Here is an 18,391-nt window from a genome sequence, read left to right as displayed (position 1 = left end):
TTGACATCTTGCAAAGATGACTCTGGCTACTGGGTAGAAAATAAGTTGGAGGGAGTCAAGGGTAAAAATAAGAGGACCAATAGCAAGACTGCTACAATGATTCAGGCAAGAAGTCATGGTGGTTTGGAGAAGATTGGTGGCAGTGGGCTGGAGAGAAGTGAAAGGCTTTGCTAAATATCTGACGAGTAGAATGAATGGTACTTGACAATAGATTGAATGGGAGGAGGGTGAGGGAGAGGAGCTGTCCACAGTTAATCCTAGGATTCTGGCTGGATAGTGAGATTAAGGAAGCTGGAAAGGAAACTCACTTGTGAGGGAAAAATTGATAATAAGTTTTGAGAAAATTAAATTTAAGAAGCTTTTGAAACATCAAAGTAGATATGCCAAGAAAAGTGCGATGTACATCAATCTGGAGCTTAAAAGAGATCTGATCTGGAGCTATACATTTGGAGATCATTGGCATAAAGATGTTATATAAAGAGAGGTCCTTTGTGACCTTTCTGAGAACAGTGTCAGTGGACTTGGGAGATGGGTAGGCAGGGTCCACATTACAGTGGGTTGAGGGAAAGTTGAGGCCACAGACAACAGATATATACCATTATCTCAAGTAGTTTTGAGGAAAAGGAAGTAGAGAGATTAGGAAAAGCTGAAGGGGAGGTGGGAAGGTAGAGTAGAGGTGTTTTGTGACGAGGGGAGTTTTCACCTTGTTTTTAGGCTGTGAAAAAAGAGGTAGCAGAGAAGGTGAGACTGAGGGTCTGAAATATCAGGGGTGTAGGTGTGTGTGAATTTGAGAAAATCAATTACCAGAGGAGGAAGAAGGGGGTCAGGGTCAGCTTATAAAAGGAAGAGGATCACCCCTTCCTTTAAATACAGGGGGCTAACTTAGAATGGTGAGGATATAAGGGCATTTAGGAGAAGATGGGTGAGACTGCTGAGAGATTTCAGAACCGAAATGGATTCTATATATTTTGGGGGTGGGGGAGGTATTGAGAGGTGGCACTATCTGCTGACAGTGAGGGTAAGATTAGGGTTGAGATTTTCTTCAATAGTTGCTGCAGAAAGTATATAGAAAGAGGCATTAGACTCCTTCATGATTGTTGTCCCAAAGCCTTTGTATATTTCCACGAGACTTGTGGCTATCAAACCTTTATGTGATAGCTTTATTGATTTCAAATTCCAAATCCTCTTAATGCTAAATTCCTCGATTGATTTTTTTCCACGTGTGATTAACTCATTTTATAGCATTCCAGGGCTATGAAACTATTAATGTGCTCCAAGTTCAAGGAAATTTTCAATTTAACAAGGCTTTATGGCCTTCCTAATTTTACTAGATTAGATGACGTTAAAGAAAGGCAAAACATCTTTAATATTTCTCAAAGGACCTGACCAAGGAAAACATTTCCCCATCCTTGGGATTGTAATGAAAGAGAATACAAACTAGTAAATTTTGTAAGGTGGGTAAAGTTTTTACTATATTGGTTACAAAAGTATGATTGGTTTGATCTTATACTGGTGAAATGTCTACTTTATCATTCCTTTTCCCCAGCTGACATTAGAACCACTCATTTGTAATCACTTTAAAGCTCAGTTATGGTCTTCATAAAATGGCAATTCAGGGAGATCTGTTTCAGCAAATAATGTAACACATGTTTTTTCTTGAAGAGTTAAAAAATAGACGGATAACAGATTCAGTATTTATTAACACTTGGCAGCATATCGATTATGTACTTAGGCAGGAATAAGCAAAGCTCATTTGGACTCCATATAACTGCCATATGTTACTTTGTCATTTGAAGTTATTACCCTTAATATTTAAGATCTCTTTACATTGATTTATCTATTGTTAAGAAGGGACACATCTTAAGGAAAGTATTAGAGCTAAGAAATGTTGTCATTTGAGGCTTAAAATTTTTTTTTTTTGGTAACGTCAATGGAATCAGGACTACTTGGTTTCCTGCATCCACAGACTACCCTTTATCCACAGTTGAAATCATTTGACCCCTGGCCTAAGAGCTAAATTTTGCTTTACCTTCTGGGATCGACTCTAACCTTTATCAGGGATAATTTTAGGAAATATAGACCAGTCTTTGGTTGATTCAGCACCCTCAGTCTAGCTGGGAGTTGTTCTGATTGGTGCTATATACTTCTAATCATTGATGTTCTGCTTCTTTGCTCAGCAGTTGATTACAGGATTCTATTATAGAGAATATATTACCTGGGCTTGAATCCTCACTTTACCACTATCCTTGCCTTGTTGTCCTGGGTAAGTTCTTTTACTTCTCTGAGCCTCAGATACATTATCTCTCAAATGTTGCTAGAAAGATTTCTGTTACAGAGGTGTTATATTAATGCCTAGCTTTTGTCTGGCGAATAGAAGGCAGTTCCCTGTTTTTTCCCTTTCCCCCAAGCTCCTGTCTTCATACACTCCTCATTACACAAATTCTTGCAGGCCTGAGTTTCTGCTTTGCTTTAGGTAAACATATTTAGGGACTAGAGTTCTGTGATCTACTGTTGGATCACTTTATGATGGTCACTGTCTGCCTACAGTCCTATATATTAACTGATCTTAGGGTCCCAGTAACCATGCCTCATCCATCTGTTCAGATAACTGATTGCATCTTACTGAATTGCCTCAGTGATTATCATATGCCTGGGTCACTACTTATTGCCTGACACCATATCTTATGATGACTTTGGACTCTGATTGTTTTAGCATCCCTCATCCCTGCTCTGCAAAAGTTATGTTTAATTCTGCCTCATTTATAGTTTTGGTCATTGTATGATATGATAAATGGACCTAAAAGTCATCTATTTTCTAATACAAATAAAGAAAATTGCCTTTTTAAAGAAAAATGTAAACCTATAATAATAGGAAGACTCAATATGCAATATAAAATAAAATATGCATTTTGGGAGAAAATGATAATTTTGGCACTTGTAATTTATGCACAGAATCAATTCAAGTACTCATCAAAATTCATTCTTCAAATGAATGATGTAAACATAAGATCTTGGAATTTTGACAGACTGTCATATCCTTCTGGCATAAGCAAAGGTAAAAAATCACAATCAATGGAAGAGAGGTCAAGGGTAAAAGGTAACATATGAATAAGCATCCTTCTCTTTCCATGTCAGTTTCAAAAGCTAAAGATTTACTTGCTTAGATGAAGTTCTGTCTTATTTATAAAATATTATTAACCAGTAATAAATGACTGCGTTTATATTTCATTCCTATTGTTTGAATTTGGTTGTCATTGGCAGTTAAACCAAAAGTCACCATTAATACTTTCATATATTAATAACTTTCAGCCAATCTATTTATAGAATACATTTTAAAATTAGAATATTGATTAAAGAATAGCTCATGAATGTTATGAATTCCAGGTTCTAGTGGTACTAGATTAATGTCTAGGTCTGAATCTATATATCTACATAAGCATCTTTATCTATTTCTATGTCTGTATTCAGTAAAACTAGAAAATGAATGTAATTACTTAATAATCAGACAATGGGGAATACATTTATTGTTTAATAATATTAGAGGATCACCTGGAATTTTCCCATTTTTCTTTACCATTTTGATGTTTAGATTTGGAAAGCATTTTAAATGATTTAAGTAAGTATCTGTCTATTCTCACATTACATTAAGTGATATTGCAATGCTCTTAATTACCTATTGCGCTTTCTGTGCCCCTGTAAACCAGAAAAGAGCTTTGGCCTGGTATTCACAATAAATGGGATCAAATGTCTGCATATTGATGGTTGAGAAACAATGAAACCAAGATAATCAGATTAAAACTTAGTGACTAAAATATTCTAATTGTTAAGAAGGCAATCAATGAAAAAACAGCTCAAGAGGACAAAGGTAAACCACAAGCCTCATGAATACCATTTATCATCTTGTTCTTCCCATGAAGAAAGACAATTGTACACAAGAGTTTACCATAGTGTTTTTCTAAAAGACAACAATTTACAGTCCTTCAGGCGGACAGACTGTAGAGCCAAAAACAATCTCACAAAGTCTTTTCATATTGAAATATTTTTGCTCTCTTATTAACGCAGCTTGGGTATTGGAAGGTCTTAGGAGAAATTCAATTCTGAGAAGGAGAAGGCATGAGTTTATAAATTGTCCAGCTAAAATAAGTGGACTTTCCTTAGTGGTTCAAAAAGATAATTGCATTGAAATGAACCTTAAGCCTCCAATACAGAGAAAAGTGTTACTGTGAACCCTTTGAAAAGTTGGCAGGGTAGTGTAGCTAAAAATATCCCGGTATCAATTACCCAGTGCAAGGTGGAATTTAATTGGGTCAAGCAAACATCCCTCTTTTTTGTTCCCCTGTCCAAGTAACTCACAACTTTCAATCTCCAGGGTGCAGTTTTGTTCATCCAGAGGGTATCTTCGTAGATCCATCATACAAGCAGCTGTGGTTGTGATCCTGTCAGGGTGAGAGAGAGAAAAGACAACATCATAATGACGATGACTTTCATTTCCAGGTTTCCCAGCCCTGAATCATGCCTACCAGTTGGCATCAAAATTTTGTGATTAAAAATTTTGAAAGCAGACAGATTGAATTTGAGTCTTTCTTTGCTGCTCACTAGCGGTGTGAGGTTGAGCTAGTTAATTTATCTCCAGGAGTCTCAGTCCCCTTATCAATCAAAACACCGACTGCACAGAATGGCTGTGAGGATTAAAAGAGATAATATATGCAAAGCCCTGAGCCCAGTGTTTCATACTTAGAAAGTGTCCCACAAATGATAGCTATTATTATAGCTATTATTATCCCAGGCCCTTCCTTTATTTACTAGCCTCCTAGCAATGTCTTTGCCGGTATCTGCAGCAAGTCTGGCTTTATGAGGAGTAGAACATCTACGTTATGTCAAAGCCCACATTCCTCTCCTGCTACAACCTAATGATAAAACAACAAAAGCAAAAACAACAACAAAATTCATCCTTCATGGCTTTTAATGCCTCACACTCCCCACTATTAGGGAGATTTGTCAGATTCACCTCTGAGACCCTGGTCTACCTATATTCAGTAGATAGCATATAACCAGTAAAGAAACATTATCCTAGGATCAGTGTTTACACCATATTTACCAACTCCAGTTTAGCTTATGTATCTATGCAAACCCAAGGATCCTGATTCTAGATATCCTACCTGGGTTTCCACTATCCCTCCGTTTTCTCGTGCCTGGGCTGGTTTTCTGGACTGTGATGTCTGAGAGTAACTTAAATTCATATGGCTCGTCCACTCATACAAACATTTGATATCACGCTGGAATTGACAAAATACTTTTCTTTAAAAAACTATTTACAAGGTCCCTTTTCACAAAGTAATGTATAATCACAATTTTAAAAATTCAAAATTCAAATTTAATAATGAGCTTCCTTTCTACCTTAAGCCCCAGGAGCTACAACATTGGAAAATTTCCATACATACTTTGAATGCAAATAAAAGCCCAGCTATATCTTCTTATGGGTGAACTTCTTACGAAGACTACCACATACCCTGTTCTGAACCTAGCTTGTTTTCATTGACAGTGCATCTTGGATTTGGTTCTATATTAGTAAATAATAAGCTATTTGTAAAAAAATTACTACAGTGTATTGAGTTGTATGGAAATGCCATAATTTATTTTCCTAATCACCCTGTAGGGGGCATTTATGTTGTTTCATATCTTTTATTTTTACAAATAAAGATGCTCTGAATATACTGGTACACTCTACTATATCTGACTACGTTGACTGGCTATTTCTAGAAAGGGAATTGTTGATAGAAAAAAGGTATATGCATTTAAAATTTTGCCACGTTGCTGTTCATAGAGGTTGAGCCAGTTTACACCCTCAATAACAGTGTATGTAAATTTGACAAAGTTCTTTTCATACCTTTGTTTTTTGTTTTTTGAGGCTGTCAAGGAAAGATATTGTTTTGGTCATTTGTGTTAATCTGACAGGCACCTTCTTCCTAAAAACATTACTAGGAATAACCCTAGACCTTCCCAATTTCTCTTTGGCTTTTTTTTTTTTTTTTTTTGCGGTACGCGGGCCTCTCACCGTTGTGGCCTCTCCCCTTGCGGAGCACAGGCTCCCGACGCGCAGGCTCAGCGGCCATGGCTGACGGGCCCAGCCGCTCCGCGGCATGTGGGATCTTCCCAGACCGGGGCACGAACCCGCGTCCCCTGCATCGGCAGGCGGACTCTCAACCACTGCGCCACCAGGGAAGTCCCCTGGCTTTCTTTATGAAAGATAAAAGTGAAGATTCTCTTTGAAGCCTTTCTTAGACAGGATGTTGGTCAATTAATCAGATTGATTTGAGCATTAGGCAAGAGCAAAAGGAATTTTAAAGTTTAATTAAAAATTTTTAAAGTGTTTTACAAAAACTTTGAACACTGGCTTTATTCCAGAATATAGGACATAAAAGGATTTTACTAGATTACTTTTTGCTTCCTGCTCCCATAATCACATGACTTGATTAATTTTTTCATTTCACAATATGTCATGAATATCTTTTGTTGTCTGAAAATACAATTCCACCACATTCTTTTTATGGTCTGCAAAGTGTTTCAAACACACTCAATAAGACAACACAATAAATATTTAAAAATGCTTAGAAACATCTCTCGACTATATTCTTTGTTTAATAGCTGCTTATGAACAAAAAATTGTGAAGATGTGAATATTCTCTAGGAATTACTGAAAAGTGGCCATCCTTATGATGTTATGAAGTAGTCAATTCTTTTCAACCAGGGATAATTTTTACCAACAGGGGACATTTGACAATATCTGGAGACAGTTTTGATTGTCAGGTTGGGGGTGGAGGGTGGACACTGGGCATCTAGTGAGTGGAGGCCAGGGATGCTGCTAAACATCCTACAGTGCCCGCGACATCACCCAACAATTAAGAATTATCTGTTCCAAAATGTCAGTAGTGCTATGGTTGAAAAACACTGCTAAAATGGTACTTTCAAACACTTTTCCTCTGAGGAAAATTGTAATAAAATGAAATCTTATAGAGAACCTCAACATATAAAATACAAATGAAATAAGTGAAAGCCATATGTTGTTAATATAGATTTGCCATGTAAGTTCAAATGTTGACATCCATTTTAATGAGCACACACATTTGAAAGCAGGAATTATGATGAGAATTATGGTATTAAATCTCCCTCAGCACCATTTTTTTTTTTTTTTTTTTTTTGCGCGGTTCGCGGGCCTCTCACTGTTGTGGCCTCTCCCGTTGCGGAGCACAGGCTCCGGACGCGCAGGCTCAGCGGCCATGGCTCACGGGCCCAGCCGCTCCGCGGCATGTGTGATCTTCCCGGACCGGGGCATGAACCTGCGTCCCCTGCATCGGCAGGTGGACTCCCAACCACTGCGCCACCAGGGAAGCCCAGCACCAATTATTTTTGTGTTATATTTTACTTGTATGGTATTGAGAAAATCTTAACAAACATGGAAACACTTGCTTCTAAAATCTTACATGACCAGGCATGGGCTACCCTGAATTAGGGGGGAATATTACCCATCTGCTTTGTAACTGCTGCTGTTATCAATGGCACCTTTGCAGATGGTTCAGATACATTAATAGGTGGTTGGTCTCTAGTAGGTACTTAGCAGTGGATTAAAAGGAAGCTTTACTTGGTGTTCCATGCTCCGCATAAGCTAACCTGGCAGCAGAAGTTAATATTATGATGGTCTTAAATGCGTTAAAATGTGGCCTAGGCTCTAGGTCCATCTACCTCGTCAGAAAGAGAAAAACAAATACCGTATGCTAACACATATATATGGAATCTAAAAAAAAAAAGGTTCTGAAGAACCTAAGGGCAGAACAGGAATAAAGACGCAGATGTAGAGAATGTACTTGAGGACATGGGGAGGGGGAAGGGTAAGCTGGGATGAAGATAGAGAGTGGCATGGACATATATACACTACCAAATGTAAAATAGATAGCTAGTGGGAAGCAGCCGCATAGCACAGGGAGATCAGCTCAGTGCTTTGTGACCACCTAGAGGGGTGGGATAGGGAGGGTGGGAGGGAGATGCAAGAGGGAGGGGATATGGGGATATTTGTATATGTATAGCTGGCTCACTTTGTTATAACGCAGAAACTAACACACCATTGTAAAGCAATTATACTCCAATAAAGATGTTAAAAAAATGTGGCATAGGACACATTACAGTGTACATGCTTATAGTTTTAAAATAATTATAATATTTAAAAATAAAATTGAAATAAGATATGTGTGGAACTGTTAAAGAGCCTTTGGGATACTTGATAACATCATTTGAGCTCCACTGGTCAGCTTTCCTCATTTAATTGACATCATTTTTAGACACATGTCATCTGGTTAGTTAACCACATCATATGAAAAGCAGGACATGCTGAATCACTGATTCACACAGTATAAGGCTCTGGAGTTTTTACAAAGCAATTTGAAAAGTCAACAAAACATTGTCTGTAAAATGAATAACGTGTCTCAGGTGTTTGGGTACTACAGTTGTGAGTGGTAAAAGAAACAGGTTTTGGAAAGCATAACTGAATTGACTGTTGCTATCTATCATGATCGATCTATTCAGCAATTAATAAATATGAGAAATTTAATTTATATCACCTTGGGAAACTGCACATCACACCAGAAGCTTGCCCATGACCTGATGATTTTTCAACAATGTTCGCCTCTGTGAGTTTACTTTTCCTGCCCCAAATCCCATTAAGATACCAAAGAGAGTTGAGTCATCACAACACAGAAAGAGAGGAAACTTGGAACTTGAGCTGCAGGAAGTGCCTGACTTTCTCTGTAGAGCACTGACATTAGTGAAACAACTTCCTTCTTGGGATCTATCTTTTCCAAATTTTGAATTCTCAAGAGGATTTCATTGGCTCAACTTGGATTAGGTGCTAACACTCCCCAAATTATTTATTAAGGGCTGGAAGGAAAGCTACACACATACAAATATGGTCACCAGGGACCCGAAAGGGTCTCTTATCTAAGAGAGGGATCATTGAGACTCACTCACACAGGGACCCCTCTACAAGTAGGTACTCATAAATTCATGATGTGGCCCATAGAAATTTATGCAACAGAATGTCAGTCTCTGCTAATTTAAGAGTTTGGTATTTCTAGATTTTGTAATATGTATGAGTGAGTTGAGTATCCTGAGCTCTTTGTGAGAAAAATTACTCAGCAAGAATTCCCAGATGCGTCAAGAAAAAGAGAGATGTCCCTGGGCAGAGTGCTGTCCAGCTCCTGTCTTCTGGGTGTGAAGCAACAATGAACACCTCTAAGAGTGACTGCCTCCTGTGTTCCATTTGTTTGCCTTGCCTAATGCAATTGCTCAGCAGTGATTAGTCACCTCTACAACTAATTAACACATCTTCATGGAAATGTTCTCACATTGTGGCTAAAGCAGCCTGATATTCAAAATCTTCTATGGAGTCAAAGGTGCCAAAGATCACAAAACTGGATAGGTTGAGGGCTTCGAGACTGAAACATTTTTTTGAATTTTGTTTTTAACTGTTCACACTCAAGTCATTCATTCTCACTGTGTGAAAATATGATTATTGGCTGATGGCAAACGAAAGTATAATAGAGTAGAACCAGCGAAAGGCAAAAGTATTAACTGACTGTTTTTCTGAACTCAGACTTCCCAGAGGTATGATTCATGACAGTGTAACAGTCATGTCTTCTTTCAAAGACATTTAGAATGACTTACATCATCATCCAATTTATTGACATTTTGAAGGCTAGGTCAGAACACTGTAATAGGCTGTTAGTTAGAAACTTTGGTCCCACGATACTTTGGAATGAATGGAAATCATGTTGCTATAGTATTTATGTATTAAGGTGTATGCTGCATGGTCACTGACCCTTGAGTCACTGTAATCACAACTCATGTGTATTTGATGTCTAAGGGTAGCATGACTCTCATTGCTGATAAGACACATCCAGGCAGTCCTGGCCCTTAAGTAGCTTAAAACCTAGCAACAAACACACACACACATACACACACATGCACGCATGCACACATATATACATATGGAGTGTGCACTTTTGCAAATAAGAATGGGGACTTAAATGAATGAATTATGTACGTAAGGTTGAGATTTTCCTATAATCTTCAATCTTATAAGGATGATCTCTAATTTTTAATGTGATCTCTGTAGAGCATAACTGTACAATTTAATAGAATCTATATAAAAGGAATATGAGAGGGCTTCCCTGGTGGCGCAGTGGTTGGGAGTCTGCCTGCAGATGCAGGGGACATGGGTTCGTGCCCTGGTCTGGGAAGATACCACGTGCTGTGGAGCGGCTGGGCCCGTGAGCCATGGCCATGGAGCCTGTGTGTCCAGAGCCTGTGCTCCGCAACGGGAGAGGCCACAACAGTGAGAGGCCCACGTACCAAAAAAAAAGGAATATGAGAAAGGAGAGAGGAAAAAAGCCTGAAAATGCTATATCCTAATCACATTCCTAAGATTGGTGAGATTGATAGTGAGTAGCAGTGTAAGATTGACATCAGTATCACTTTGTAAAGTTTGTTTGAAGAATGTCCCATGGCTCCCTTTGGCCTCTAGGCTGTACCCTTAATCCATGTTAGTCATCATCCAACAAAACCAATGAAAGATGAAGGATGGGTTAGCCTAAGTCATGACCAATGAGAACATAGATTTTTTTCCTTAGCTAACACTTACTGAGTGGTGAAAAGAATATGTATTATCTTCATAGTTGGCACCAAATTTTATTTTAGGTAAGCTACTATGTTTAGGAAAATACCTTAGCATTTGAAGGTGAAATCTTGAGAGCATGAGACATGAATGATAAAGAAACAAAGGGAGATAAACAGCTGTGAGATTTAAGAGGAAATTAGGTGTGGGGAAGCAAAATGATGGAGTAGCAAAACATTTTGAAGAATGGTATTCAATTTTAAGATTTTTACATTGCTCTTATAATAAATTTTTCTTTATTTACCTAAACCATGTTCTATCCTCAGCAGCACCACCCCAGTCAATCCTTATGCAAATGTTTTATTTTTATTCTTGTAAAGTGGCTGAATTCCATATCTTGACATCATTCAAGGAACAGTAGTCTATAAATTAAACCAATTCAGCAAAACCTGAACTTCAAAGCCAGAGACGGCCAAATCATGAAGCCCTTTGGGAAGCCTCAGCAACCCTGGGGAAGGTGTTGGACTCCCACAAATAATTGGTTGTGTGTTTAAGCTACTCTTACCTAGATCTTAAGGGGCAGAGTGATCTTAGCTAACAGTATGTTAGAATCCTATATGTCGGGCACAGTGTTAAGCACCATATTTACTGTATTGGTTACCTATTGCTCTTGTAACAAGTTACCACAAATTTAGTGGCCTAAAGCAACACAAATTTATTATCTTACTGTCCTGGAGGTCTGAAGTTCTCAAATCAAGGTTTCAATAGGGCTGTGTTCCTTTTGGAGGCTCTACGGGAGAATCTATTTCCTTGCCTTTTCCAACTTCTAGAGGCTGCTTTGCATTCCTCGGCTCATTGCCCTCTTCCTCTATCTTTCTCCATCATTCCAATGTCTGCTTCTGTCCTCACATCTCCTCACCCTCTGACCCTCCTGCCTTCCTTGTATAAGAAGCCTTATGATTACACTGGGCCCACCCCAGATTATCCAGGATAATCTCATTTCAAAATCCTTACATTAATCCCATCTGCACAGTCCATGTTGACACCTAAGGAAACATACTTACAGGTCATGAGAATTAAGATGTGGACATCTTTAGAGGGCCATTATTCTGACTACCATACATGCATTATTTAATTTATTATTTACAAAAGCTTTATTATGTTGATGCCATTTTTATGCCCATTTCAAAGGTAAGGAAACTGACATCTGATGAGGCTAGAAAAAGTTTCCAAATTTATATAGTCTGTAAATGAGGTTCAAATTCAGATATGCTAAACTCAGGAGCTAAGGTTTATTATCTTTCCAGTTATTATATTCAGGCCAGATAAATCTAAGCAAAGAACAACTGGTTCAGTAAAATTTCTCCCACAAGCAGTAAAACAGATTAAACAATGAAGAGTTGACCTTACTATAAGTTTTTGGTGTTCATTTAGTTATCAATAATTTAGGACATCCTTTATCAACTCAATAATGAGTATAAACATAATAGAGGACTTATTAGGAATCAGGTAATACTATAAGCATGGAGGTTACAACAGTTAAAAATATCCAACTGCAGCTTCCTGCTGTCATAATTTTTGTTTTGTTTTGTTGTTTGTGTTTTAGTACTGTCAGGTAGCAGAAGATAGAAGGTAGAGCCATTGTCTACTGGTTTAAAGAAATAACCAAGGAGGATATGCTTATGTCTCATTTGGGACTACTAGCTTTGCCATTTTTCTAGAAACACAAATGTCTCACATTAGAGAAATGTTTACATTATCAAGAAAACATGACCATCACTCAGGAGGGAGAGAGTTCGATCTTACACTTATTTGATTGGTGTGTCTGGTTGGGTTTTGGATGCCTTAACTTAAGTTTGTTGTATTCCATGAACAGAGGTATTCTGCAGGTGGATACAGGGTAGAACAGGCAAGAAGAAGGTTATTATATGCACATACAAGTTCAATGCTTAGTACATAATAGTCTCTCAATTAACTATAGCTATTATTTTTAAACTATATGCTTCTAAATACATACATACATGTAAGATTACTATTACAAGTAAGATTAATGCAGGGTCATAGTAAAACATCTGAAAAATACAGAAAATTATAGATAGAATTAAAATAATCCATAATCTCATCACCACAATCTGATTATTAACTTCCTTTCTTCTAAGTATATTGTTTAATAAAGTTGAAATTACATTGTATCTAACCATTTCATTTGCTGCTTTTTGCTTGAACATTCCTCTGTTGGGTGACATCAGAAGGTACTCTTTGGTGATGCTTTAAAAAAAATCTACACTGAATAAATAGCATTCTTGTTGCTACTCTTATATTTTTATTTTTTGATTCTACTTTCTTTTCTCCCTCTGTTCTGTATTCTTTGTGCTGAATGTTAACGACACTCTTCTCAGTGCAATCCCAAGCCGTCATTTTCAGGTAATTAGCTACACACCAAATGTTGTGTAAATGGGCTCATTTTAATTCATTTCTGTTGGATGAGAGTGATTCATGAACCACTTTGTGAATATGAAAAGCTGTTCATAAATCAGAGCAGCCTGGGGCAGAGGAACAACCACAAAAAGTATTCACAGGGCAATAATAATTAATAGACCCTTGTCAAGGACCCAGTGCTAATCTCAGTTATGTTTATGTCTCACTGAGTTCAAAATAGACAATTTTCCCCAAATTATATCACTATATTCATATAACTGTGGAGTATAAGAACATGTGTTACATTTCTACCATGCTTAATGTTTCCTAGGAATACTCAGCTGAGATATGTGTTAGGTGGCAGAAAAACCAAGCCTACCCCTTCTAAATCAGGGCATCTTTATTATCATTATCTTGATCATCAGCAATTTCTGTAGTAGACAAACTGTGAAGAATTAAAATAATAAGCCCATAAACAAGCGAAATGGACTTAGAAATGATAGTAAAAGTCAAATTCAAAGAAAATGTTTACTTCTGATGGAATGCCATGACTTGGTAAGTGCAGGATAGTTAAATAAGAACTCAGAATTAGGAGACAAAGCAAAGATATGGATCTTCTTTCACAGCTATTCTTTTTTTTTTTTTTTTGGCTTAGTTGCAGAACTGCTCTGTTGCCACATGGTGAGTTCTCTCAGAATAAAGAAGTGACACATTTACTGTGGGGTAATCAGAGTAATCTTGAAATGGTATTCCTGAAGGAGTGAAATAAGATTCTAGAGTGATAGAGCATTAAAATACTGCATTGTGTTAGGACAATGGCTTTATGTAGGGAAACAAAACAAAGCAAAAAAAAAAAAAAAAAAAAAACCCAAACAAATACAAGTAAGGCAGTAGTATAAATTGTGCAAAATTTCCAGCTCCCCATGAGAATAAGAGCGGGGCTTGGGACATCATCCTTTTTCTTTTTAAACAAGTAACACATTAAAAAATATTCTGAAATTAGTGGGGAAATATTACTTCTAATATGACTACTAACAGCATTATGATATATTTATTTTCACCCCCCTCCCCAATGGCTGTGAGAATTTTTGCATGCTTGTAACCATGTTAAGGGTTCTCTCTTCTTCCCTTTGAATCTTAATATATAATAATCAGGTTTGAAAATCTTTCAATGGGAAACAATATACTTTACCCTGGACATTTAAGAGGTTTTCAGTTTTATTAGTTTAAATGAAAGCTAATAAACACTTACATGAATATATAGATTTTTCATGTTTTGGATTTTTTTTTTTATAACACCTTTATTGGAGTATGATTGCTTTACAATGTTGTGTTAGCTTCTACTCTATAACAAAGTGGATCAGCTATATGCATACATATATCCCCATATCCCCTCCCTCCTGTGTCTCCCTCTCACCTTCTCTATCCCACCCCTTTAGGTGGTCACACAGCCCGGAGCTGATTTCCCTGTGCTATGCGGCTGCTTCCCACTAGCTATGTATTTTACATTTGGTAGTGTATATGTATCAGTGCTACCCTCTCACTTCGTCCCAGCTTACCCCTCCGCCTCCCTGTGTCCTCAAGTCCATTCTCCATGTCTGTGTCTTTATTCCTGCCCTGCCCCTAGGTTTTCAGAACTATTTTTTTGTTTTTTTTAGATTCCATATATACATGTTAGCATACAGCATTTGTTTTTCTCTTTCTGACTTACTTCACTCTGTATGACAGTCTCTAGGTCCATCCACTTTACTACAAATAACTCAATTTCTTCTCTTTTTATGGCTGAGTAATATTCCATTGTATATATGTGCCACATCTTCTTTATCTATTCATCTATTGATGGACCCTTAGGTTGCTTCCATGTCCTGGCTATCGTAAATAATGCTGTAATGAACACTGTGGTACATGACTCTTTTTGAATTATGGTTTTCTCAGGGTATATGCCCAGTAGTGGGATTGCTGGGTTATATGGTAGTTCTATTTTTAGTTTTTTAAGGAACCTCCATACTGATCTTCATAGTGACAGTATCAATTTACATTCCCACCAACAGCGTATGAGGGTTCCCTTTTCTCCACATGCTCTCCCGCATTTATTTTTTGTAGATGTTTTGATGATGGCCATTCTGACCGGTGCAAGGTGATACCTCATTGTAGTTTTGATTTGCATTACTCTAAGGATTAGTGATGTTGAGCATCTTTTCCTGTGCTTGTTGGGAATCTGTATATCGTCTTTGGAGAAATGTCTATTTAGGTCTTCTGCCCATTGTTGGATTGGGCTGTTTGTTTGTTTGATATTGAGCTGCATGAGCTGCTTGTATATTTGCAAATATTTTCTCCTGCTCTGAGGGTTGTCTTTTCTTCTCGTATATGGTTTCTTTTGCTGTGCAAAAGCTTTTATGTTTCATTAAGTCCATTTTTGTTTATTTTTGTTTTTATTTCCATTTCTCTAGGAGGTGGGTCAAAAAGGATCTTGTTGTGATTTATGTCATAGAGTGTTCTGCCTATGTTTTCCTCTAAAAGTTTTCTACAGTGTCTGGCCTTACATTTAGGTCTTTAACACATTTTGAGTTTATTTTTGTGTATGGTGTTAGGGAGTGTTCTAATTTCATTCTTTTACATGTAGCTGTCCAGTTTTCCCAACACCACTTATTAAAGAGACTGTCTTTTCTCCATTGTATATTCTTGCCTCCTTATAAAAGATAAGGTGACCATATGTGTGTGGGTTTATCTCTGGGCTTTCTACCCTGTTCCATTGATCTATGATTCTGTTTTTGTGCCAGTATCATACTGTCTTGATTACTGTTTCTTTGTAGTATAGTCTGTAGTCAGGAGCCTGATTCTTCCAGGTCCGCTTTTCTTTCTCAGGATTGCTTTGGCTATTTGGGGTCTTTTGTGTTTCCATTCAAATTGTGAAATTTTTTGATCTATTTCTGTGAAAAATGCCATTGGTAGTTTGATAGGGATTGCATTGAATCTGTAGATTGCTTTGGGTACTATAGTCATTTTCACAATGTTGGTTCTTTCAGTCCAAGAACATAGTATATCTCTCCATCTGTTGGTATCATCTTTAATTTCTTTCATCAGTGTCTTATAGTTTTCTGCATACAGGTATTTTGCCTCCTTAGGTAGATTTATTCCTAGGTATTTTATTCTTTTTGTTGCAATGGTAAATGGGAGTTTTTCATTATTCGTGTATAGGAATGCAAGAGATTTCTGTGCATTAATTTTGTATCTTGCTACTGTATCAGATTCACTGATTAGCTCTAATAGTTTTCTGGTAGTATGTTTAGGATTCTGTATGTATAGCATCATGTCATCTGCAAATAATGACAGCTTTACTTCTTCTTTTCTTCTCTTACTGCTGTAGCTAAAACTTCCAAAACTACATTGAATAATAGTGGTGAGAGTGGGCAACCTTGTCTTGTTCCTGATCTTAGTGGAAATGGTTTCAGTTTTTCACCACTGAGAACGATGTTGGCTGTGTGTTTGTCATATATGGCCTTTATTATGTTGAGGTAAGTTCCCTCTGTGCCTACTTTCTGGAAGGTTTTAACGTAAATGGGTGTTGAATTTTTTCAAAAGCTTTGTCTGCATCTATTGAGATGATCATATGGTTTTTCTCCTCCAATTTGTTAATATGGTGTATTACATTAATTGATTTGCCTATATTTAAGAATCCTTGCATCCCTGGGATAAACCCCACTTGATCATGGTGTATGATCCTTTTAATGTGCTGTTGGATTCTGTTTGCTTGTATTTTGTTGAGGATTTTTGCATCTATGTACATCAGTGATATTGGTCTGTCGTTTTCTTTCTTTCTTTTTTTTTTTTTTGTCATATCTTTGTCTGGTTTTGGTATCAGTGTGATGGTGACCTTGTAGAATGAGTTTGGGAGTGTTCATCCCTCTGCTTTACTTTGGAAGAGGTTGAGAAGGATAGGTGTTAGCTCTTCTCTAAATGTTTGATAGAATTCGCCTGTGACACCATTTGATCCTGGGCTTTGGTTTCTTGGAAGATTTTTAATCAAAGTTTCAATTTCAGTGCTTGTGATTGGTCTGTTGATATTTCCTATTTCTTCCTGGTTCAGTCTCAGAAGGTTGTACTTTTCTAGGAATTTGTCCATTTCTTCCAGGTTGTCCATTTTCTTGGCATATAATTGCTTGTAGTAATCTCTCATGATCCTTTGTAATTCTGCAGTGTCAGTTGTTAATTCTCTTTTTTCATTTCTACTTCTGTTGATTTGAGTCTTCTCTGTTTTTTTCTTGATGAGTCTGGCTAATGGTTTATCAATTTGTTTATCATCTCAAAGAACCAGCTTTTAGTTTTATTGATCTTTGCTATTGTTTCCTTCATTTCTTTTTCATTTATCTCTGTTTTGATCTTTATGATTTCTTTCCTTCTGCTAACTTTGGTTTTTTTTTTTTTGTTGTTGTTGTTCTTCTTTCTCTAATTGCTTTAGCGGTAAAGTTGGGTTGCTTATTTGAGATTTTTCTTGTTTCATGAGGTAGGATTGTGTTGATATAAACTTCCCTCTTAGAACTGCTTTTGCTGCATCCCATGGGTTTTGGGTCATCGTGTTTTCGTTGTCCTTTGTTTCTAGGTATTTTTTGATTTCCTCTTTGATTTCTTCAGTGATCCCTTAGTTATTTAGTAGTGTATTGTTTAGTCTCCATGTGTTTGTATTTTTTGCAGTTTTTTTCCCATAATTGATATCTAGCCTCATAATGTTACGTTTTGAAAAAGATACTTGATATGATTATAATTTTCTTAAATTTACCAAGGTTTGCTTTGTGACCCAAGATATGGTCTATCTTGGAGAATGTTCCATGAGCACTAGAGAAGGAAGTGTATTCTGTTGTTTTTGGATGGAATGTCCAACAAATATCAATTAAGTCCAACGTGTCTAATGTGTCATTTAAAGCTTGTGTTTCCTTATTTATTTTCATTGTGGATGATCTGTCCATTGGTGAAAGTGGGGTGTTGAAGTCCCCTACTATTTTTGTGTTACTGTTGATTTCCCCTTTTATGGCTGTTAGCATTTGCCTTATGTATTGAGATACTCCTATTTTGGGTGCATAAATATTTACCATTGTTATATCTTCTTCTTGGATTGATTCCTTGATTATTATGTAGTGCCCTTCTTTGTCTCTTATTTTAATCTTTATCTTAAAGTATATTTTGTTTGATGTGAGAATTGATACTCCAGCTTTCTTTTGATTTCCATTTGCATGGAATATCTTTTTCCATCCCCTCACTTTCCGTCTGTATGTGTCCCTAGGTCTCAAGAGGGTCTCATGTAGACAGCATTTA

The 18,391-nt window shown here is 37.0% G+C and overlaps 1 protein-coding gene across 1 annotated transcript in view; it reads right to left on the bottom strand.

Annotated features, from left to right (window-relative positions):
* GABRB1 (gamma-aminobutyric acid type A receptor subunit beta1) overlaps positions 1–18,391 on the bottom strand; it is a 412,251-nt gene that overhangs the window by 87,041 nt on the left and 306,819 nt on the right. Inside the window, exon 5 of the mRNA XM_059067285.2 lies at positions 4,354–4,436. Within this exon, the coding sequence (XP_058923268.1) occupies positions 4,354–4,436 (83 nt within the window). The remainder of the gene's footprint in view (positions 1–4,353; positions 4,437–18,391) is intronic.

Source organism: Kogia breviceps, chromosome 6 (genome assembly GCF_026419965.1).
Source record: "Kogia breviceps isolate mKogBre1 chromosome 6, mKogBre1 haplotype 1, whole genome shotgun sequence".
Taxonomy (NCBI): domain Eukaryota; kingdom Metazoa; phylum Chordata; class Mammalia; order Artiodactyla; family Physeteridae; genus Kogia; species Kogia breviceps.
The sequence above is the reverse complement of the archived record's forward strand: the minus strand, read 5'-3'. Positions and strand labels throughout refer to the sequence as shown.